This window comes from Scylla paramamosain, chromosome 8 (genome assembly GCF_035594125.1).
Source record: "Scylla paramamosain isolate STU-SP2022 chromosome 8, ASM3559412v1, whole genome shotgun sequence".
In the NCBI taxonomy this organism is placed as follows: Eukaryota; Metazoa; Arthropoda; class Malacostraca; order Decapoda; family Portunidae; genus Scylla; species Scylla paramamosain.
This window is the reverse complement of record NC_087158.1, coordinates 31,018,701-31,043,041: the sequence shown is the minus strand read 5'-3', so window position 1 is coordinate 31,043,041 and position 24,341 is coordinate 31,018,701. Positions and strand designations below refer to the sequence as shown.

Here is a 24,341-nt window from a genome sequence, read left to right as displayed (position 1 = left end):
TTTGTTGGCCACATCTGCCCTCACCTGGACACGTCCTCTGGCTTGTGTGTTGGAGTGATGCGGGAGCGTGCACTGATGCTCAGAATCTCACTGCGTTTGTATGTAAGCTCTGTCCCACAACACAGGCGATGCATCTTGCTGCGGAACTGTGGGGTGAGGAGGAGCAAGTGACTCACTACTGGTAGAAAGGTTAGTATTTATCTCCAAGAAGAAAGGGATGGGATGAGGAAGAGGACATACTTTATTTGGATGGACCCAAGTGTTTGTCTTTAAGAGTAAGTAACAGAGAACAGGGCATGGGAGAGGTGGTGATATGAGTTAGTTTTTGTCTCTTTGAGGAAGGGATAGAAAAATAATATCTTTACTTTTGCAATGTACACTGGAAAGATGACAATTTTTCCCTTGCTCTTTGAATTAATGATGTGCTGTACAAATATATTTATTTATCACAGAGAGCATATTTGCTTGCCTTCGATGCTGAACAGAAGATGTCTGTGTTGTAATAATAAGAATCTTAATTCCATCAGTAGTGAGTGGGATGACCTAAGTGAGTCAGGTCGACCTGTTGCTTTTGAATTGCCTTACCAAGTGTTTGATTCTGGAGCATTTTTCTTCCAGTGATTGAAATTATTGTGGTTTTGTGCTTTTTACCAGACTTGTACTAGTATCCATGAGCCACTGATGGGTGTCCTTACTGTGTCATCAAAAGAGGTCCTGGCACCTGCAATGGTGATGGCGAGCACCAGGGTCATGACACAGAAAAATACATAGATCCCCTGGTCACCTGACTGGTTGGCGGCCACCCCAGAGGCCCAAGCCACCAGCAGCTCCACACACAGGGCAAGCACCACCCACCGCAGCTTGTGGCTGTCGCTGTGGAAGGCAGAGTAAAGAGGGACCTTATAACATTCAGTCAGAAAACATGAAGAACCCAACATCAAAGTCATTTAAAGATGTACCAAAATCCACTTTAGGTCTGTGATACAAAGGTGCAGTGCAGACTTGATAAGTGTCTGTTGTGTGGCAGCTGGGTGGTAAGTGTTAACCTTTGTCTGCCACGGTGCTCCTCCTCAGCCAGCTCAGGTGGCATCTGTTGTGTGAAGAAGGTATTGCCCAGCAGGAAGACAGTGGCTGCCACCAGGATGCCGATAGGTACTACTTCCCCCCACATTGCGTTCCCATTAGGGTTGACCCAACAGCTTACAGGGGCAGAGAGGTATGGGGAAAAGGATATAGGATTAGTTGGGATTAGCAAGACCTAAGAAGTGCTGACTATATGTAGGCAGTGAGATAGATATAATACTTGTTGAGAAAAAAAAGTTGGCATTTTGAATTAATATAAAGCAGCAAATGTAAAAAGTAGTGAGGAACTAGATGCAAGCATAAGAAAAATTATACCAGGCATTAACAAAAATACCACAAAAGGAGTCACTAAAAGTAATTTGACAAGATTATTGTCCATGCCCAGTGCCTTTATATGCATCCTTTGGTTTTTCCACAGCATAATCTTTGTCATTTCTTCCTCTCCACTTACTTTCCAACACTAAAATCAGGGTACTGTTGGGAACCAAATCCTGCAGTGAAGGCCACCACCAGAAGGGGCAGCAATAGACCTACCACCACCATCACCCAGTTTGATCTCTGGTGAAGGAAGGAAAAAAGAACATTACTTTGAAGCTCAGTGAGGGCTAGTGGTACCAAGTTATATTTGCATTCTTATGCCATGGTATAATTCTGTGGAGGACACACAGTTTTCATGTGATGCTAGTGGAGCTCTATGGCTTTTGGTGCTCAGCTCCTAGAACTCCTGAGAATTTTAAGTCCAGCCTTGTGAGTGATTTTATAAGTAAAACCTTGTTTGGTGCCAAATTTTCTTATTCCATGAAGAACTTACATGATGAATTAGTTGAATTTTTATTTTTTTTCTGAGCTTAAAAGGCATCTCTTGAAAACAAGAGGCATAATGACAGACTTAGAATTATTGCTTACTGACAAAAAAAAAAGAAAAAAAATTCTTACTCTTTTGACACACAGTAACTCATCTCTAGACTGACTGACCTGGAATGGACTCTTGATGTAGATAACCAGCAGGTGGGCGAGTGTGAGTGCTTCCAACATCAGGAATGTGAAGGCGCACAAGAAGAGGAAGTGAAGAGCCACTGCTATCCCAATACAGGCAGTCTGGTGGAGTGAGGGAAGAGATTGGGAGAAGGGAGTGAGGGAAGAGTTTATTTTCTCCAAGATACATGGCCTACATGCTTGTATTCTCACCTTATTGTTTGTCTGCGCTGATGTTGGATAGACAATCATTAGCACAAGATAGGCTACCATCAGCGCTGATTCGAATCCCAGTTGAGCCACGCAGTCCTGGTAGAACATCCTGCAAAGGTTATAGAAGTGACAGACCAATCATTCATGGAAACTGGTAAATGCTTGACTGTCTGATATGCTTAGTATTGGGACTGGTTGAATACAAATCATTGATGTGTTTGGAGAGCTAGTCACTTGGTACTGGGATGGATGGTACTCAGGTCATATAGGCCTCAGGTCAGATGATCCTCAAGACAGATCACCCTGAATGCAAATAGGCCTCAGCAGGACATTTGGTACTAGAGACACTTGGTATCCAAATCACTTGGTCCCCAAAATGTCTCTAGACTCAGACGTCTGGACTACAGGATTCATGAAGGCAGTATGTGGATCCGCACACACTAATATAATGTTCACCAACCCACCCACTGGCTTGTGGGTAGGTGTATGGATGGATGGGCTGGTCAATGGGTGGGTAGGTGGATGAGAGGGTGGATGGTTGTGTGAATAGGTAGGTGGATGAGTAGATGATAAGTGGGTGAGTGAATGGGTGGATGAATGGATGGAATCATTGGTTGGATGGATGGGTAAGTGGATTGGGGGGTGGTTGAGTGGTTGTACAGATGGGTGAATGTGGTTGACTAAGTAGTGGATAGGTTGGTGAATATTATTTTGGCGTGTGTGCAGATCCACATGCTGCCTTCACAAGTCCAGATGTCTGAGTCTAGAGACATTTTGGGGGCCAAGTGGTTTGGTTACCAAGCGTCTTGACTTTCAAACATCCTGAGTCTTATTTGCAATCAGGCCGATCTGTCTTTAGGATCATCTGACTTGAGATGCATAAGACCTGAGTACCATCTGCCCCAGTACCAAGTGATGGTAAACCAGGTGGTTGTACTGATTTCCAGAATGCTGAAGGAAGACAGTCTCTGCTTGAGTATTTTTGATTCCTTACACATTAGCAATGCCTCACTTAAGGTAGTGTAGCAGCATCACCAGCAGGAACAAGACCTACCCTGTAGCGAAGAAGAAGAGCATGGTAATGATGCAAGCAACCACCAGGAGGGAGCTGCACACCAGCTGCAGTGCTTGGTACTGCAGCATTGGTGACATACCCAAAATCAGCTGTTGGCAGCAGAGCATAGGCATTAAAAACATCCTTATATACCACACCAGCCTGTAGTAGAGACTGGCTGCAAGCTCTGTTTCATCCACTCTTGTATCTCATACCTTGATCAAAGGCTAGAATGAAAAGTAAGGTAAGGTCTAAAGTCTGCATGGTGCACCTGTAATAACTCAGACCAGGCAAGTGACCATAGTGATTACAGGTCATTGTGAATAACATACTGGAGAGACAAGTTTTCCTGTGGTGTCATTGGTGGTGAATATTTTGAACTCCTTTGAAGTGACCAGGACGTTGCTGCCCAGATCTGCCTCCAGCACCAGGGTGTAGCCCATGTCTGGCTCCAGGTCGTTAATCACCACTGAAAGGAGTGACAGTTGTTCAGACTTTTATTTCTCCACCATGAATGGAGAGAGATGACTCTGTGTGAGTTAGCTCAATGGTCACAAGAGCAGTGATGGAATAGGGTAGCCTGCTGAATCTTACAAAACATTATCACTAACATTGGTGTATATAGCGGAAAGAAACAATAACCAGATTGCATATTCCCTGATATGTTAGAGAGAGAGAGAGAGAGAGAGAGAGAGAGAGAGAGAGAGAGAGAGAGAGAGAGAGAGAGAGAGAGAGAGAGAGACTGACCTGGCTGTGAAGTGGCAGCCATCCACCTGAGGTTGCGCTCAGCTGTCTTCTTATATATGACAGAGATCTGCTGTGTCAGCCAGCCAGAGGCACTGGCATTCCATGTCACTGACACTGAAGTGGGCCCCACCTCCGTGTTGATATTGACGAAGGGTTGTGCAACTGGTGATCAAACTACTGTTAGGAACTACCATTACCATTACTACTATTGTTGCTATCAGTTCTACCACATCACCTGATGTCAGTTGCACCACACCACCATCATTACCACTACCATTGCCATCACTGCCACCACAATACCACCATTACTGCCACTGTCATCTACAATAAGTGTCAATACATTACTATCACACTTCTACAAAAGCCACCCCACTAGATGCAACCTACACTGCCACCACAACCACACCACCTTTCACACTACTTCTACTTTGTTCTTGATTGAAGATGTAGAAAAAGCTGATATCTAATAGAGATTTTTTTTTATTTTATTTTATTTATTTATTTTTTAACTAAGACTAATGAATTTGTATAAAGTATATGTTTCTCTGGTTTCTGGCCTTCCTCACTCCCTCCCTTTACACAGGTGATGAACTTGTGATCTCACCAAAAGCTCTGTAGCTGCAGGCTGCAAGGTGGACTATGGTGCAGTCCTCTTGCACCACTCCTCGTGCTTCTCGAGACACCACCAGGCAGTCTGAGGATTCCTGAGACTCGTTTGTCTTTGTCTCAATCCACTGTATGTTATCTATTGTCATTCCTGTAAATGAGTCTCCTGCCAGGATAAAGTGACAGTGAGATTTGTACATTTAACTGGATCTCAAAGGAAGAGTGGCTGAAACATTGTGGTACTTGGCCATTTTGTCAAGTAGACTCACCTGCAGCCCGGATCCTGGCAGATGAAGGCTGCACCCACAGGTCGTCTCCAACATCCATGGCCATTTGTAACACTTGCTGTATCTCTTTGGGCAAGTTGATGGTGACCATGGATGCTCCCTGCTGCTGGCAATCCCTCACGGCCTGCTCAGCGTTTGCTGGTGCCTTCGTGGTCATGTAGCATGACACATCAACTTGACATCCCTCACATGCACATGGAGGGTCTGTCAACACATCCAAACACATACTCCTTTACACTCCAGTCTTTTGATATAGTCATCCCATTTACTTGACATCCCTCACACACATACACATGGAGAGTCTGTTAACACACTCAAGCACATTCTCACTCATAATTTAGTCCTTTTCCCTAATGTTCTTTTGATATAACAATTCTGTCTCTTGTTCCCTGCCTCAAGGCTTAAGATGGTCTCTCTCTCTCTCTCTCTCTCTCTCTCTCTCTCTCTCTCTCTCTCTCTCTCTCTCTCTCTCTCTCTCTCTCTCTCTCTCTCTCTCTCTCTCTCTCTCTCCTCATCCTTTCTACTTTCATTACCTTCTAATTAAATTTCTAGTCACTTACATGCCAGCAGTGTGAGCGTCTCCCTGCGCCTCAAAGGGTTTACCTCCCGCACACTAACAGTATAGTTGACACCCAACTGGATGCCACCAAAGCGCACACCTGAGGCAGGCACTCTTCTCTGTGCCACGACAGAATAAGGGTCGGTGCTGGCCAGTCTCACACTCACTTCTTCTTCACCACCAAATTCTGACACCTGCAGAACAAATATGTATGTATGTACTTACCTGGAAGCCCTAGGGATACTCTATTGCTTTCATGCTATATGGTCATTTAATTCTCCAATTTTGCCTCATCAAATGCTGTAGATGAGATTATTCTTGTCTCACCACCACCACAGCCATTTACCTTGATGGCAAACATTATATTGACGAATCCTGTGCTGTCCACCTTCACCAGCAAGGGATTCTCAGGAACTGGGGATTAGTCATTGCTAGATTAGGGATTATCAGTACAGCAACATAAAAAATATATGAAAATAATAATTCATGCATTAGATAATATAAGTGTATTCTTCCTTTATCCCAGGTCTAGTCTCCCTTTCCCTCTCCCTCTTTTGTTCTCTTTGGTTCTCCTGCTTACAGGTGCGGACGTAGGTGACGCTTGCCCCACTGGTGTAGTTGAGTAGTGTAAAGGAAGGTGCCACAGTTACTTGGTACTCTGTGAAAGGCTCCAAGTCATCCCGTTGATGCTCTCTTGCCTCCACGTCTAGGTCAGCTGTCAGGCACCTGTAGAATGATGCAATGGTGAGGTTCATATAAGAGAATTTGAAAAGTAAGGCAAAAGAGAGCTTTATGAAAGATTAGATGCAAGAGTGGATGAAGTCTTCCAATAGCACAAGTGTTCATAATGAAAACTGAACTTACGTGTCAGAAGCATTTCCAGAGTCTGTGATGTTCTCAAGCTTTCTAAAGAGACAATAGGAGACAGTGAAAGAGGTAGGCATCCAAAAGTTGGGTTCATAGGTCCATGTGACCCCTGCCTGGGTGGTGTTGGCTGCAGCTCGCTCCAGCAATGTCACTCTCCCCATCAGACCTTTGCCGAGGAAGCCAAAGTGAGATGTAGGCGATGTGGAAAGCTTCATGTGTGTCTGTGTGTGTGCATATATACTAAATATATATATATATATATATATATATATATATATATATATATATATATATATATATATATATATATATATATATATATATATATATATATACACACACACACACACACACACACACACACATATATATATATATATATATATATATATATATATATATATATATATATATATATATATATATATATATATATATATATATATATATATATATATATATATATATGCTTTTACAGTGTACATACAAAGTGTAAGAAAGATAGAGAGAGAGGAGGGGAACAGGGAATAAAAACTAAAATAGATAGCTTACAAATAGAAGGACTCATCAAGGAATGTGACATTATGGAGTTATGGTGCGTCAAATAAGCAAGGCAATATGTGTGGTTTGTGTCAAGATGAAGGTGATGTGGCGCTCACCATTTGGTCGGTATTCGCAGATGGCAAGGAGAAGGGCGTCGCACGCTTCCCCAACCCAGCTATACTGGTTCACGTTCCAGGCTGCCTTGATGCAACACGTGGTACTGGACAGCTGGCTGTTGGGGTTATACACTCTCCAGATGTCTCTCCACACAGACCCGTCGCTCCACCTTCTTCCTGTCAAAAACATTGAGGAATTTTCGTGTACTGAGATGCATGACAAAAGAAACTCAGAGGAAGAGTTGATGAGTGACATTATTCTGTAAAAGTAAAAATAATAAAAAAAAGTGATTGTGCAAATAATTTGTTTTGAAAAGAGATAGGATGAATCTTAAACCCAAGTTGAAGCTCTCACACATGTACTGTGTAGTAGTATAGTGGCTGTACGGCAGCCAAGCCTCACCTGTGTAGGTCTGGCACAGGTTCAGTCCTAGCCAGAAATTGCTGAGTTGTTGGCTGGGGTCTCTAGTCAGGGATCTCACAAGCAGAGCTTCCTCCTCCCGTGTGGACAAGGAAACCAAGTTGCCATCTCCTCTCCTGCACCTCGCCTCTTGTTGCGCCCATCCTGCGCGGCCGTCAGCCACCATATGCACCACGTCCTGCCCGTCCACTTGCACAATGTGGAGAGGCAGTTCTGTAATGAAAGATGCCGAAGGACGGGGAGGGTGTAAGGGACATATGTATAAAGTTTATATTGATTAATTTATTGTTATAGAATTTGTGCAAAAATTGAAGTGGAGTTAAGAAATGGTAAACAGGATACAATAAAAAAAATGCATCTAGGCATTTGCTATGAGGAGTGCAATGTACCTGTAAAGGTGCTCGTTGTGCCGCACTCTAAGGAGATGCTGCCGAAGCTACACATAATGCTGACTGTATAGAGTGTTTGGAAGCTGATCTGTGTCATGAACATACGCATCACCGGCTCGCCCGGCGCACTGCCCTCGCCCTGCTGCACCGTCTCGCTCGCCTGTTCTAAAGTGGCACAGAGGGAAAAGATGTTTACTGTTAAAATAAATTAAAATAAGATAAAATAAAAAAATAAAATCCTGTATCAACCCAAAATATTGGCAGTAATAGAAATAAATGAATCAATAAGATTATGAAGTATTTTACCATTGCCATAAGTGATATTGAGGGTGTAAGTGATGGCAGTCATGACGGTGCCTCCCATGGGTGGAAGTGTAGGGGCACCAGTTGTGAGGGCCGGAGACCCAGGCGCCAGGAACGGGATGTCAGGCACCACGGACTGTGTTTGCTGTGGTAAGGTGGTGGGTTGACGCGTCGGAGGTGTGAGTATTGCCTCTGAGGGCGAAATATCGGTCGTCAAGAAGGGAGTTTCAGTCGTTGCACTTGCATTGTTGTTTGTACCTTGCGGTGTCTGGGTGGCTTGAGTCATTGCTGTAGTGACTGAAGTGTCCGTGACTTGGGGAATGCCTGTGATGGAGGTGGTGTTTGTAGCTTGGGGAACACGCGTGGTGGTGGTGTCTGCGGCTTGGGGAACGCCTGCAGGGGAGGTGTCCATGGTCTGGGTGAGCTGTGTGGTTTGAATTACTTGTGTAGTTTGCTTGGGTTGTGGCGCGGCAGCCATCGTGGGCTGTGCTGCGCTCCCCGATACCATTCCACACACCTGGGCTGGCATCCAGGTGAGCTTGAGTGTTCCATTCCACAACACGTCAGCGGACAAATTCACGTCAGCGAGGAAAGCGCCATAACCTGTGGTTTGTGTCGTGCCTTCCACGTTCTCCCATGAAACTGTTTAACAATGGAGGAATGAACATGAGGATGCAGTGCAACACTTGGATCCTTGAGCGGTGGTAATAGATAAATAAATAAATGAACACACACACACACACACACACACACACACACACACACACACACACACACACACACACACACACACACACACACACACACACACACACACACACACACACACACACACCTTTCTTTCTGTTGCGCAATAATGCAACTTACTTATGTGCAAGTTGTAAGAAAATTCAGCCAGTTTTTGGGAGTCCGACATGGGACAGAAGCTGACAGTGTACGAGTTGCCGGCTGTCACTCCAGTCACGCGGCCACGGGTGTCCTGTTCATTGAGGTACATATCATCATCATCATCATCATCACCATCATCGTTACTACTACTACTACTACTACTACTACAGTACTACTATCTTGTAAACCACACTGCTCTCTGCAAAGCTGCTGGCAGCCGAGGCAAGGTGTCACACGCAAACATCCCCATTCATAATCACTGTTACTACGAGAGTTTATTACCTTAGTATTAGTGCAGCAGTAAATAATTGTGACAGTTGATAAAAGATGAAGTATTATGGGTTGAATTTCTACACAGCTTGATATAATAGATAAGGTTTAATCGAATATCTATCCAGTAAAGCATTTCAGTACTTGTATTTTTTTTTTTTAAATGTAAAATTTCTAAGAATTGCTGAAAATAAAATAATATGCTCCATTAGCAGGCATCCATTAGCGTGCATCACCTGGCTGGTGAGGCTCCGCTGGTCAATCTGCGTGCCGTCCCGCGAGAGCAGCAGCAGGTCGAGGCGGCGGGTCACCCAGCCACGGGTATCCATGGCCCACATGAGTTCCACCTCGCCGTCTCGCGCCACACAAGCGCGTACCACAGTTGGTCTCCGGAACATCACTAGCATGTGGCAGGAAGTGGGGAGCGGAGTTAGTAACAGTCAATTTAGTGGTCAACAGTACAAGTAGTGAAGAGAGAGATTAATATGTGTCCAGTAACATGGTCTCACTTGTTTGCTTACCTTCGTCCTCCTTAATGCATGTGTCGCAGGAATCGAGTACAGCGGTGAGGGAGGTAGCGCCACACCTAATCTGGCGGCCCTGATGCACGCACACCACCGTCGCTGAGTACCTGCTCACATCACACGGTCAACTTAGATGCAGCAGGTGAAATACTTTAAAAAACTGCGTAATGATAACGATCAGTGCTCGCCTTGAAGCTTTGCGTGGGATTGAATGGCGTGTTTGCGCCCCCCGGACGTGCATGATCTGTTTGCTGTCTGAACACATTTTCTTTTTCAGTTTTATCAAATCACAATGATATGCTGAACTTTATAATATATATATATATATATATATATATATATATATATATATATATATATATATATATATATATATATATATATATATATATATATATATATATGATTGTAATGTGCTTCTTCCAATGGACAAACAGGAAAAATAACCGTGACTCACGTGGCACCCCACAATGGCAATGGCAACACGTAGCGCAAAGCCTTCACGCTCGCCTCCCACAGCATCTTCGGCTCTCCGCCTCCAGTCCTCGATATGCTCACCTGCAGGAGGCGTCAAGGAAAGAAAAATGAGGGATAGCCTTTCTTAATGAATGGGATGGCATGCGAAGGATACAAATAGAAATTGTACATAAAGAAATGATAATGAAGTCTTTGCTTATCTGTCTCGTAAACGATGCAGCAGCACTAACCTGATAGTCAGTGGTGGTGAGGGTAAAGGGCGCAAGGGAACCATTCACTTGGGGCAGCTGTACCACTGGCGGTCGCCACGACATCACCACCCACCCACTTCTCTCTGTGGTCAGTCCTACCCCACTGTCGGGCTCCATGTCTAGAGAGGACAGGCAGGAATTGATAAAGGTTGGTGCAAGAGAACGAGAAATCTAATCCGAGTCATTGGTTACTTGAAAATTATCAGTTTCATTGTTATTGTAATTCATAATTTTTATGGTCGGCATCCACTCAGGTCGCACTGGTTGGCACCTACTTGCTGGACATCCAAGTATCTCCAGGCGAAGGCATTTGGTGTCGTTGCCGATGGAGAGAACATCAGTCCTAAACTGCAGGCGGAGATATCGCGCCAGGACCAGAGATTTCAGCGGATGCACCTGAGTGACTTCTGCCTCCTCATATTCATCCCTGGCATAGAACTGCAGCGATGGGTAAATATACAGGGCGTAAAGAGTGAAACGGCGGGGAACGTTGCACTCATATACAGACGTGTGACTGTGTAACACCACTCATGAAAAGCATATTGATGTATTTAATCACATATGGTCATCATTAATCATCTTATAGCACAATAATAATGGAAGCAAAATATGAATTGAATAATATTTCCTTCCTCTCTAGTACTGCCTACATTTGGAGTACTTTCCTCTCAGCAGTGTTCCCTCTGTTATTCGTCTTCCCTCTGTCAGCGTGGCAAAGAATAATCTACTCTAGCACCTAAAGTGTATACGAATGGATTGTTATTTGGTGAGCCTGGCATGATGTGGTGTGGTGTGTCGTTCCCCTGGAGGTGAGACTCCTCATGGTCTCCAATAGCTAGTATGCTCATATGTGCAAACCTACGGATTCAGGCAATTCTCATTCAATTTATTTTTTCTTCTTATCTAGCCCATCAGTCATGCAGAACAGTCGGCCTGTGACCTCACTTTCTCATTTCATATGCACAATATGCTGACAAAATGCGTCACAATATAACCAGTAAATGGTCGAAACTTGGTGTAATGCTTGATTATAGACATTTGAAAACATTTTACGTACATTGTTTATGAAGGTATGTCTTTTTTTACATTGTGTAACGCTAAGGAAAATAATTTGAAAGAAAAAAAGTTGATTTAAGCCTTCTAAGTCAGCGACCCCAGGCTTACGTTGTCTCCGCAGCAGATGCCCCAAGGGCCCGTGGCGTCCACTGTACTGTTGAGAATCCAGAATCCAATGGCGTAGTGGTAGGTGACAGGGTAGAGGGAGGCGGGCGGTCCTTGCACCATCACTCCTGTCACCAATAATCATTTATTGATACTCAAAGAAATGATAAGTTGCTAATATATATATATATATATATATATATATATATATATATATATATATATATATATATATATATATATATATATATATATATATATATATATATATATATATTAATGTTTGTCGAATTTTCCTGTAACCATGAAATATTCATGCCAGACGTTCTCATTAAAATTGTGGTTGGTGGTTCGAAGGTTGATGGAAGCACCACCCGTGTACATGTACATGGAAGGAAATATTTATCAGTCTCATTACCGGCAGCTAGGATGAACATGACTTTCATTGCTTAACTCTTGGTACTCTTTTAAAACAGAAGAGTTTAGTCAGAAAAATTGTTATTTACATACACCAGGTGAATACGAGTACTTGATATGGTGCCTCACCTGACACCAGCCTCGTCGTGCCCAGGTCCACAGTGAGGGTTATGGCGGCGCCCCAACTCACCGTGAAGCACCATGCTCCATCACCTCCAAGCCGCACCCGCTCAGGGAAGCTGTCCGCCACGGAGGAACTGGGAACAGTGCGACGCGGAAAAGGACGGAAAGAGGGTCATATATGATGGAATGGTTGGGAAGCATTGTGTTGCCTGCTGTCTCGTAATTCCTCTGAAGTGTTTTGTAGTGTGTGTATATACGTACATACGAGTGTCATATGTTATTCATTCTTGTGGTCGTTTCTAATTTAAGTTTTCGTTTCACAGCCAGCTGAATTTTTGGCCTGTGAAGTGGCGATGTTGTAGTTTAGCATGTCAGGATGGTGGCGGTGCTTCTGAAGTGTCGGTGAGGTGCGAATATGGTGACATTGGGTGATATGTAGCGTGGCTGAAGTGTGAAGATGACGACAGTTTGGATGTGGTAGTGAAGATGATGATGATGGGGTATGGGTGATGTACGAATATTTGTGCCGTTTGTATGTATGTATGTATGTATGACAGGAGAGAGAGAGAGAGAGAGAGAGAGAGAGAGAGAGAGAGAGAGAGAGAGAGAGAGAGAGAGAGAGAGAGAGAGAGAGAGAGAGAGAGAGAGAGAGAGAAACTTACGTGATGTTGGCGTCAGGGATGGTGCCGTCCTGGAGGCCCATGGGCGCGTCACATCTGTTGGCTGATATAAAGCAAGACTTTACTGAGAGGGAGAGATTCAGCTGAAGTTAAGAAAAACGAACAAACCACACAGTTCCCTTGCTTTCCTTCGGATGTTTCTAAATCAGCTCTGTAAATGAAAGCAAGCAACCTCGGCACAGCAGTAGGAGACACACCGCTGATGCTACTGCTGCTAATCTTCAGTCACTTGGTAGTGGGGTAAATGGTACTCGGATCAAATAGACCTCAGATCAGATGATCCTCAAGACAGATTGGCCTGAGTGTAAATAGGATGTTTGGTACTCGAAACAGTTAATACCTAAACCTTTTGGTCCCCAAAATCCCTCTAGACTAGTGATTCTCAAACTGTGTACCGCGACTATCCCTCAAGTGTGACGTAATTTTCATGGATAGGTATACACTACACTGACTGTTGAGTTGGTGCGTCGTCAAAGACAGATATTAGTGCGCCACTAAGCATTGAAGTTTAAGAACCTCTGCTCTAGACTCAGACATCTGGACTACAGGCTTCGTGAAGGCAGTATGTGGATCTGTTCATACTAATATAATGTTCACCAAACCATCCACCTACTTATTCAACTACATCCAGCCATCCACTTAACCACCTCCCATTCCACTTACCCACCATCCATCCAACCATTGATTCCTATCGATCCATCCATTCATCCACGCATCCACTCACCCACTTACTATTTACCTGCCAATCAACCCCTGTGACAAATAGTAAGTAGATTTAGCGTAAAAAATAGCAAAGCTGTTATAACAGCCGGTCCTCGCCTGGTAAAGCGGCTATAGCCGCCTCCGGTCCTTTAGGGGTTAGAGAGAACCCTGGAGATGATCCTCGCTGCTCACACAGTGATCCAATAAGTCATGATCGATTTAGCAATACCTCGCCTCTTCCTTGCCACTGTACGAGCGCTTATACATCAGGTCATCTTTGGGCGTCTTCAAGGCTGCCCGATCACTACATGAGAGGCAGAAGCATATTGTCACAGGCTTGAATCATCAAATTTGACGGAATGCATTGGCTGGCTGTATTTAGTTACGCCCGAAACTGCATTTTTAGTCAAGCAGGGACGAAGAACTAAAACTCTTGTCCACCAACAACGAGGAACACACACACTTTCTCTCTCTCTCTCTCTCTCTCTCTCTCTCTCTCTCTCTCTCTCTCTCTCTCTCTCTCTCTCTCTCTCTCTCTCTCTCTCTCTCTCTCTCTCTCTCTCTCTCTCTATCTCGTAGCGTCCTTAAGTCTGCCGTCTACCATGAAACATCTAGCAGCGTATGTGGGTGGAGGAAAGGCAGAGAGAGCAGGTGGCTTTACTGGGACAGCGACGGGCGTGGCGGGGGATAGGCTGACAAGAGGTGGAAGGAGAGAGAGGGAGGGAGGGGGAGGGACAGTGAGAACATGAGACTTGAAAATTGGGGGAAATATAAGAAGAGAGAGAGAGAGAGAGAGAGAGAGAGAGAGAGAGAGAGAGAGAGAGAGAGAGAGAGAGAGAGAGAGAGAGAGAGAGAGAGAGAGAGTGGTGGTTTAGAAAGGAGAGAAAGAGGAAGAAGAGGAGGGTCAGGAAGGATAAATTATTAATTGTGACAAGGGTGGCTTTTGTCGTGTGTGTATTAACGGTGATTTCTGTTACTTTGTGTGTGTGTGTGTGTGTGTGTGTGTGTGTGTGCTGTGGGGTGAGGATGGATATTTGGTTATAGTATTACCACCACCGCCACCAGCACCTCCACTGCCACCACCACAACCACCACTACTACCACCACCATGAACGCTTGGATTCGTTTTGATTTAATGCGTTCATTATCTGGTTCATTTTGTCTTTTTCCACTGCGTCTCCTCGTGATAGGAGCTCTCTCTCTCTCTCTCTCTCTCTCTCTCTCTCTCTCTCTCTCTCTCTCTCTCTCTCTCTCTCTCTCTCTCTCTCTCTCTCTCTCTCTCTCTCTCTCTGTCTGTCTGTGTGTCTCTCAAGCTGTGTCATGTATTCTTAACAGACCCATAATTCTGTACATGGTAGTTAATCGTTTACATTTTACATTGGCATAATTCTGTGCAGTGATGCAGTCCTGCTGTAGCGCATTTTGTTTTCAAGGTAGTTAAAATATTAAAGACACTTGTTCTTTAACAAGTGCTTACATATTGCAGCAACACCGGTAGTTATTTCATCTTTGATAAGATGTAATTCTTAACTTGGGTGTTTCAGTTGTGCTTTATATACGTTTATATAAATAATACTGGTGTCTAAATGTAAGACTTGCCATCCTATAATATTTTTTGATCCCGTTTCATATATATATATATATATATATATATATATATATATATATATATATATATATATATATATATATATATATATATATATATATATATATATATATATATATATATATATTACTGCACACAGGCACCGCGCTAGTACTAGTTGTCATGCTAATATGCTGATGTTACAGTTAGAGTTATAGTTCCATAAATAACAGTATGTGTTCCTCTGTGTGCTGTATTTCTAGATATATGAACAAAGAGGGAAAAAAGTAGCATTATTCTCAATACTTACACTTTCCTTCACGAGTGTTCTGTCCCTGATTTAACGACGCACCGCACAGCACCACATATAGCACCAGTCCATTATCGACGCTCCCGCACTCAATACATCCCCTCCTTCCCTCCTCATATTGCTTCCCTTCCCTTTTCTTTCCCCTCAGGTTACCGCTTATTCTCCCATTCCATTTCCGTTCCCTCCTCCCCTGCTCAGTCCTTCCTGCTAAAAACTGCACCAACACTTAGACATAAATACGTGTTAACAGCGCGGCAAATGGTTCGAATACGACATGTGTCACGTGGAATGTCATAAATAAAACACTCAAAGAAGAAAGAAAGGTAAAGGGAAGCGGTTTCTGTTTGCTCACGAGATATATGATGGTCGATACTTGACATAACCACATGGTTTGCTTCTGTAGTTGTTGTTTAGCAAGCAAAATGACGGCGGTGGCACAATCAGGGGTGAGAATGGTTCCTGGCGACGGAGGAAGAGAGAGAGAGAGAGAGAGAGAGAGAGAGAGAGAGAGAGAGAGAGAGAGAGAGAGAGAGAGAGAGAGAGAGAGAGAGAGAGTCGATTGATTGATATAACGGTTACACGTGGTCGGTACTTTTCTTTCCTCGTGTCGATGTTTACGCTTTCATGTATTATGTTTTTTTTTTTTTTCGTATTGTTTCGCTTTTTTTTTTTCGCATGGTTTCGTGTAGCGAGCAGTAATTGGCTTCCCGGCATCGACTTTGTAGTGAGACATGACGCGTTGCCTGCGGGAATTGTTGATGACATGTAGCCTGATTACAGGTGGCTGGGTTACGTCCATGCTGTCTGGGGATAGCGATTTGTTTTTCTGTTATAGCCATTATTATACTTCTTTTTATCATGTTCTGACAATGAATTAGGACACTTTTTACATGTATTTCCTCACGGATATCAATAGATAATCTGTGTAATTTTGTTATGCATATTCCTGAACAGTAGTCAAGATAAAATGGCCTCACCATCAGGGGGCGGAGACAGTGGGTCAGCCCACTCCGTCTGTCTGAATGGCACAGGGAGGATAAATCATGTAACCTTGGATTGGGTGCGACAAGCGAATACAATTCTGTGTTGATCTGGCCGCTTTTTAGGTTATGGCACACTTGTTTTATGTATGAGGAGCTCTGGCCGAGGGGTACAAAAAGGAAGGATAAAGGCTTACAGAGTTGAGCCAAAAGGATTATCCAAAAATTAGTGGTGTCTTGAAACCTTCCTCTTTAAAGAGTTCAAGTTAGGAGAATACAGAAACAGGCAGGTAGTTCCAGGGATCTGATTGCGTTGTTGGACGCGAAATCATTATTAAAGACTTGTAATTAAATCATTGCAACAACTTGCAGACATTACTCACTATTAATATACATTTCAGTGGGACAGTTGTCATCAGCTGTGGTTCAGTGATGGTTCCCAGAAGGCTTTGCTACATTAATGTTACACGTGTTTTACTAAATGAAACTGCATTTTTGAATGAATATAAGACTTCCTTGTTAAAATCTTATGAAGCATGATTTATGTAAAAGATGTACTGGCAAATCACCTAGTAAGTGTCTAGTTATTGCCTCTCCTTACTGGCATCTGGTTTGCTCACATTGTTGGTTGATAATGCAGCTACGAAAACCCAGACACAGCTTTCTGGTTGCTCATATTTATTGTAAATTGTATAATTGTTGGATGACTTTAGTTCCTGCTGTAGATTACTGTGCATCTCAGGTATCGGCTGTCATAGTGGTTTTGTTTGTTTGTCAAGGTTTTATTCCCGGTGCAAATGAGATTATTGCCTGTGACAGATACCTCGCGTCCCGGGACTCAAGTGTCGGTGTTCGCCGGTCAGGCTGATAGGTTCTGTTGTACGCTGCTCTCTCTCTCTCTCTCTCTCTCTCTCTCTCTCTCTCTCTCTCTCTCTCTCTCTCTCTCTCTCTCTCTCTCTCTCCTCTCTCTCTCTCTCTCTCTGTGTGTGTGTGTGTGTGTGTGTGAGCATGTGTGTGTGTGTGTGTGTGTGTGTGTGTGTGTGTGTTGTAGGGGGGAGCGTATATAATCTGGACCCATTATCATCAAGCGCTCAACATTACATGAAGGGATTGATTTATTATTCATCAGGAGTTAATCAATTCAGCGTGATGGCGAGGGAAGGTGTAGCAAACCCATGGTGTGTCGCGCGGCGCTCGTGCCGTCATCCGCGGTGCAGTCACCACGCCACCGTTACAGGAGACTGGCGGGCTCAACATTCATAAAGACTAATTCATCGTAATTAGCATACCACATTCCTCTTAATGCCGCTGCTGGTGACATTCATATCAATGTTCGGACTTTGCAAACGCTTCATGGAAACAGTTTGCTTATCGCGCAAATAAACCTTTACAAGTGATTCGTGTAATTCATATAAAATGTTAAAATGTTGCAGGTTTTGGTGCAATAGCTGTCTTGTGCTGCCTGACAAGGATGCCTCGTCCTGGAAAGTTGGTAACTCTTGGACTGTTAATGGCAGTGTGACACATACTGCTTACATTGAGGAGCCCAGGACGATTTTACGGAGCGAGAATTAACAGTAGAGGCACGAAGAGGACTGCACCATTTGAACATTCATTTTGCTGTCAATGGTATCTCTTTCAAATCATATTTTGAAACTAGACTGATACAATTTATCAACCTTCAGAAGCCATACTGTAGCAGTCAAAGGATTAAGAAATATTTCCAATCTTATCTTGGATTTGTGATTAGCAAGGAATCCTCTGTTCATGTGGAAAACTACAATGAACAGTGACATTGTTTCTTACCACGCATGTCATCATAGTTGTTGGTCACGGGCATGAGATGAGTGTGATGCTCCTACCTTATTTTGTTTCCACACGTCATCCACTCAGTGAAGGTGTCTGGAATGTGGATTTGACATTTTATATTTATTAATATTTGTCTGGCGCCGTGTTTGATGCTCCTTCTTCGAAAAGTTGCGTGGTAATGAACGGGTTGACAGCCTGCTGATATTTGTGTGAACCAGTGGCCAGTGGTCCAGAGTTTACCAACACGAAATGAATTGAACCCAAATATTTGATAACGTTTAGGTTGGGCTCCGAGTCACCATTGACCACTGCTTCACCGCGCAAACCTCGGCATAATCCAGCGGCCGAAATTATAGACGTACCAGAGCCATGCAGACCTGGGAACCAATATCGTCCTCCGGCATATTTGATCAAGAACGCAATGTACTCCCAGCAGCTGTGTGGCATATTGAAGCTCTATATACCTTATCCTGGAAATCGAGTTCATGGTGTTGTTGCTTCAGAATGTAATATTTTGTTGGCTTTGTACGACGCTGCTGTTGCGCGAAATGACACAACTGCTGTTGTTGCACGTAATCACGATTTTTTATTTTTTTTAAATTTATTACAGTGAAGAAAATACGTAATTCAAGTAAACATGTTAATTGCTAGAACACTAAAGAGCGGGATTGGGAAGGGGGAGGGAGAGACGATTAAATGAAGTATTGAATGGACAACAAACCACATTTAATACCAATTTTGTTGCATAAAGGTCTGAGCACAAGCCGCCAGGATTGTTTTACTGGGGATTGTGTTTCGCGTTGCCTTCAATAAACTGTCCTTGATTGTGTTACTGAAATGTGGCTCACTTTGCCTTCATTAAACTGTCTTTGATTGTTTTACTGGAGTTTGTGCCTCGCGTTGCCGCCTACAAACGATCCTGATTCACTTTACTGGAGTTTGTGTCTCCCGTTGCCGCCTACAAACGATCCTGATTCGCTTTACTGGAGTTTGTGCCTCGCGTTGCCGCCTACAAACGATCTTGATTCACTTTACTGGAGTTTGTGCCTCGGGTTGTCTCCTACAAACAATCCTGGTTCGCTTTACTGGAGTTTGTGCCTCGCGTTGCCTCCCACAAACAATTCTGGTTCGCTTTACTGGAGTTTGTGCCTCGCATTGCCTCCCACAAACAATTCTGGTTCGCTTTACTGGAGTTTGTGCCTCGGGTTGCCTCTTACAAGCGCTGTTAACTTGTTTTCGTCCCCGTTAACCTTGCTTCCGAGAACGTGCTTCTTTGTCCATTCCTGGTAGTGTTGCGTCATGATGGAACGCGCCTGGAATGAGACCACTTTGTCGGACAAGGGTAGCGTGTGTCAGGGTGAGTTGGTGTGGATGGGACGGGGGCGGGTGGTGGGAGGGAGGGAGGCAGGAAGGGAGGCAGATTTTCTTATGAAGCTAGTACATAAATAGGTTGTGGTGCTGGTGGTGGTGGATTATTATTATTATTATCATTATCATTATTATTATTATTATTATTATTGTTGTTGTTGTTGTTGTTGTTGTTGTTGTTGTTGTTGTTGTTGTTGTTGTTATCGTAACTTTTTATCAAATTTATTTTGAATTTGGTCAACCAATTTTTTATTCATCCAGTTTTGTTTATTATTATCATTATTATTATTATTGTGTGTGTGTGTGTGTGTGTGTGGTGTGTGTGTGTGTGTGTGTGTGTGTGTGTGTGTGTGTGTGTGTGTGTGTGTGTGTGCGCGCGCGCGAGCGTGGTGAGTGAGTATTAGTCTCTCAGCACAGGTAACGAGTCATCATTGCACCTGGCCACATGTATAGGTAGTGGGGGACTCCTGTCTCTCCCCTCTAGCTGTGCCACATAACACGCATGTCCCCCGCCACTACGCCTGTCACTTTCCCCTTGGACGAGCGGCGCCTTGTTGGGGGGGCCAGGTGGGACAGGTGATTACCATGTGGTGGGAACGGTGGTAGTGGTGGTGCCGTGAAGATAAACGAGATGAGGGGACGAAAGGAAAGGACAGCTGGGGGGGAGGGGAGAGAACGTATGTAATGCCTAAAGCAGCCTATGGGAACTGAGAGCCTTGTGGGTATTGATCTTTGTAATGTATTGATTAGGGAATAATGACACACACACACACACACACACACACACACACACACACACACACACATACAGTTACTGTTCCTGAAGTCGGTAGCTGTACATGCCTCCCACTCCATTCCCACGGCCTTGTTGCATGAAATGTTATCTCGTCTTTCACCCTTATTGTGTCTGTCCACCTCACCAATGCAAGAGCGCACCAGTACCTTCAATCGCTCATGCCTTTCACTGGTTGACTTAGGATTTCTGGCTGTATCTGTCTTCCCCGTCCTAACGACCTCAAGTGTTTCATGAGGGAGAAGAATCACATCGGCGGGGAAATAGAGAGATGAATTTTCCTTTCTACTCATAGTCTGCAAGGAACAATTACCTTTACTACTTTCAGAATACAAGCTAATGTTTCTTGCCCTACGAAGTCTTTGAGGATGAAAATTTGAAAGTAACATAAATCATAAATTTGAGTGCAAGTAACATGTTTGAATATCCCTTAAGTGGTCGTCTTCATTATCACACTACGAGTAGCCTAAATAGATACAAGACGTGAGGCAACAACTGAGAGAAAAGGAAGGGAGATGAGGAGGAAAGTACAAGGGAGGAGGAGGGAACAAGGCTGTTTGTAAAGGTCATCAGACGACGTGGAGGAAAATGTATTGATGGAAGAAGGGAGGGAGCATTGAGAACAGGGGGAGAGGGGGAAGGGAAAGGTCGAGAGAGAGAGAAAGAGAGAGAGAGAGAGAGAGAGAAAGAGAGAGAGAGAGAGAGAGAGAGAGAGAGAGAGAGAGAGAGAGAGAGAGAGAGAGAGAGAGAGAGAGAGAGAGAGAGAGAGAGAGAGAATGTGCATGTCTTTGTTCAACCCCTCCCCCCCCCCACACACCCTTCAATCTTGTTTACCTGAGTCACGTGCAGGTCAGTTTGTTGGAAAGCGTCCCCTGCCTGAGTGTGTGCTGGTGCCCGTGATTCATGGGTGACCGGAGCCTTGCATTAGTCACCCGTCCATAGCATCTGCCGTCTTCTCTCTCTCTCTCTCTCTCTCTCTCTCTCTCTCTCTCTCTCTCTCTCTCTCTCTCTCTCTCTCTCTCTCTCTCTCTCTCTCTCTCTCTCTCCCTTCCATCACTTCTTTATGGCTGCCTTCCCTCCCTTTTCTTCCCACCTTGCTTTCCATCACTTTTTTTTTTGTTTTTGTTTTAACTTCGTTCTTTCCTTTTTATCATTTTTTTCTCTCATGTATTTTTCCTCATTTCTTTCTCTCTTCCATCCTTTCATTGATCCATCTATCCATTTATCCATCAGTCCGTTCATTTACCCTACTTATCCGTACTTCCTTCCTTCCATCCTTCTTTCCTTCTCTCCTTTCCGCTGCTATTTTTTTTATATTATATAACTTTAGGGTGAAATAGATATTTGAAAAATTATAATCCGTGTACTTATTTAATTTAATTGACTTTCTTCTAGTTTTGTACATATCTGCCGCTCTTTCCATCCAGTATGTCTAAGCTATGTAAAAACAAAGCTTTAACGTTCCTTTTGAAAATCCTATTTGTATATTATTCACTTTCATTAAAAGCGTTCATTATCTCGTTCATTTTTTTTTTTGTCTACTATTTTTCTCATGATAAGAGTACTCTCTCTCTCTCTCTCTCTCTCTCTCTCCTCTCTCTCTCTCTCTCTCTCTCCTCTCTCTCCTCTCTCTCTCTCTCTCTCTCTCTCTCTCTCTCTCGATAATTTCAACAGTCCCTCTTTCCTCACTGTACATTTATTTATCATGCAGTGGACAGCGTCGCTTGTACATATTTTAATTAAAGGCGCAAGAGTAATCTAGAGTTATGACAATATTCGAGAAATTATTGCTCCTAGTTACAATATGTATCGGTGAGGCGGACTACGTGGAATGCATGAATATTTCTTACTCCTTACTTCTATACATAAATAAGCATACATAATTGGTTGTGTACGGATAAACATTCACACAAGTCATGCCTGATGGGACGCAAACATGCATGCTTGGGCCGCCCCTGTGTCGCTTCGAATCTGTGCGCCGGTCCTCATTGCTAACTTGTTTTTTTTTATTTTACTTCTATTTTTTTTATTTATATATATTTTTTAATACATACATACATACATACGTATATACATACATACATACGTATATCCAGACAAACAGACATGCAGTCATATACAGACATACACATACTCGTACGTATAGATTGAATGGTGTGTGTGTGTGTGTGTGTGTGTTCCCAGGTCCACTATAACTTTTCTCTCTTTTTTTTTCGTTTTTTTTTTTTTTAATGTCCTGTTCCTATTCACTTTCTGACCTTGAGTTAAGATTAAGGAACACAAACAGTTCACCACCACCACCACCACCACCACGACCCTAAAAAAACTCATTATCACCACACTTCTGCGATATGTCTTTCCCTGGTGAACTCCCCAAGCCCCACCTTCCGGCGTTCCTCTACCAATCCGTGCAGTGTGCGTCACCCGGTCTTTCACACTTGTTTCTTTTATAAAGTACCCGTACCTGGCGGTGTCAATCTTCATAACCTGCAAACACAACTTTATGTCGCGCACCTCACCCATCAAAGCACCGCACTGATTCGCATTCACTTCTTTCACTAACGCTGTACAGGACCAAGAAAGCGAATAATATTTGACTGCAAGATTATAATCAAAACCACAGCCACGCGAAATATTGAGCACCAGTCGGATATTTACCGCAGCAGCCTCGTCCTACAAAGCTTTCATAACTCACAATTACCTTTAAGGCGACGCGGAGAAAAAGACGAAACCTTCATATCGACCAGTGTTTTATTGACGAGGGCCGCAGTTCTCCTCCCTTGGGGTAATTGTGGAAGAATATTTCAGGCAATAAGAAGTCTGTTTTTGTAGGTCTGTTTTGCTTGATTCTTTTTTTTTCCTTTCTTTTGAGTGGAAGTAATGTATTGGTGCGGCGCCCGGCAAACGGTTCATTACGTACTGTGTGGTATGATGGCATGAAAGGAAGCATTGAGTAATATTGCCAGTAATTCTATAGTATGTTGAGGAGCGTACCTATGTATGTGGGTGTATGTGTACTTTCGCAGGCGTACACACACACACACACACACACACACACACACACACACACACACACACACACACACACACACACACACACACACACACACACACACACGTTAAAATCTCTTGTTGATTAGTTGTGAAATTTCTCGCTCATGAAAGATATCCCTTGAGAGTCGAGCGCAGGAGCCCTATAATGTGCTGGTAATTACATGGGATAATTGTGTATAGGAGCACGTGTTCAGCTTGTAAAGAAAATGTAGTGCCTGTATCGGTGAGAAATGCTTCAGGAATTGACCACTTATCTGTGTCCAGCACATTAATCTGTTCATATTTCTTTCTTCGTATTTATTAATCCAGTTGATTTTTTTTTTTAATTTGAATGTGCGTATTTACCATTCTTTACCTGCATCTGTCCGTTTATTAATGTACCTTTGTGTCTGTCTGTCTGTTTATCTAACTATCTATCTATCTATCTATCTGTCTATCTATCTATCTATCTATCTACCTATCTATTTATCTATCTATTTATATGTACAAGTAAAGGTAACGTTCGTTCAGGCGAATCATCTGCCGTCCTCTGTGCATCCGCCTATCTGCAAATATATTGTAGCTTTGTCGCAATCAATATATTTTTATTCATGCTGGTATTTAGTCTACCTGTCTTAAAACAATGCATTGTTACGTGTCGAGTAACACACACACACACACACACACACACACACACACACACACACACACACACACACACACACACACACTGAAGCGAGGCGCAGACACGAAGATCTTCATTATGGAAGAGAAATGCTAAGAGGTGTAATTTCTTTCTTTTGT

General features: G+C 43.4%; 2 protein-coding genes across 4 annotated transcripts in view; one reads left to right on the top strand and one right to left on the bottom strand.

The window, feature by feature from the left end:
- LOC135103154 (proteoglycan 4-like) overlaps window positions 1-24,341 on the top strand; it is a 55,460-nt gene that overhangs the window by 28,260 nt on the left and 2,859 nt on the right. The window contains exon 7 of one of the 3 annotated variants that reach the window (XM_064009230.1): window positions 10,828-11,023. The exons of the other annotated variants lie outside the window; for them this stretch is intronic. The gene's annotated coding sequence lies outside the window, so the exon portion shown is untranslated. The remainder of the gene's footprint in view (window positions 1-10,827; window positions 11,024-24,341) is intronic. 3 annotated transcript variants of the gene reach the window in all.
- The window catches only part of LOC135102568 (uncharacterized), a 33,709-nt gene that overhangs the window by 7,299 nt on the left and 2,069 nt on the right, over window positions 1-24,341 (bottom strand). The window contains exons 2-29 of the mRNA XM_064007850.1: window positions 12,937-12,997; window positions 12,281-12,408; window positions 11,738-11,862; window positions 10,849-11,011; window positions 10,553-10,692; window positions 10,303-10,403; window positions 9,843-9,952; window positions 9,558-9,721; window positions 9,031-9,142; window positions 8,167-8,805; window positions 7,861-8,025; window positions 7,454-7,684; window positions 7,051-7,227; window positions 6,389-6,557; window positions 6,105-6,250; window positions 5,871-5,938; window positions 5,526-5,718; window positions 4,948-5,169; window positions 4,677-4,844; window positions 4,073-4,234; window positions 3,658-3,794; window positions 3,326-3,435; window positions 2,272-2,380; window positions 2,059-2,181; window positions 1,535-1,641; window positions 1,047-1,199; window positions 696-873; window positions 25-146 (exon numbers count right to left, since the gene is read on the bottom strand). Of these exons, the coding sequence (XP_063863920.1) occupies window positions 25-146; window positions 696-873; window positions 1,047-1,199; window positions 1,535-1,641; window positions 2,059-2,181; window positions 2,272-2,380; window positions 3,326-3,435; window positions 3,658-3,794; window positions 4,073-4,234; window positions 4,677-4,844; window positions 4,948-5,169; window positions 5,526-5,718; window positions 5,871-5,938; window positions 6,105-6,250; window positions 6,389-6,557; window positions 7,051-7,227; window positions 7,454-7,684; window positions 7,861-8,025; window positions 8,167-8,805; window positions 9,031-9,142; window positions 9,558-9,721; window positions 9,843-9,952; window positions 10,303-10,403; window positions 10,553-10,692; window positions 10,849-11,011; window positions 11,738-11,862; window positions 12,281-12,408; window positions 12,937-12,997 (4,483 nt within the window). The remainder of the gene's footprint in view (window positions 1-24; window positions 147-695; window positions 874-1,046; window positions 1,200-1,534; window positions 1,642-2,058; window positions 2,182-2,271; window positions 2,381-3,325; window positions 3,436-3,657; window positions 3,795-4,072; window positions 4,235-4,676; window positions 4,845-4,947; window positions 5,170-5,525; window positions 5,719-5,870; window positions 5,939-6,104; window positions 6,251-6,388; window positions 6,558-7,050; window positions 7,228-7,453; window positions 7,685-7,860; window positions 8,026-8,166; window positions 8,806-9,030; window positions 9,143-9,557; window positions 9,722-9,842; window positions 9,953-10,302; window positions 10,404-10,552; window positions 10,693-10,848; window positions 11,012-11,737; window positions 11,863-12,280; window positions 12,409-12,936; window positions 12,998-24,341) is intronic.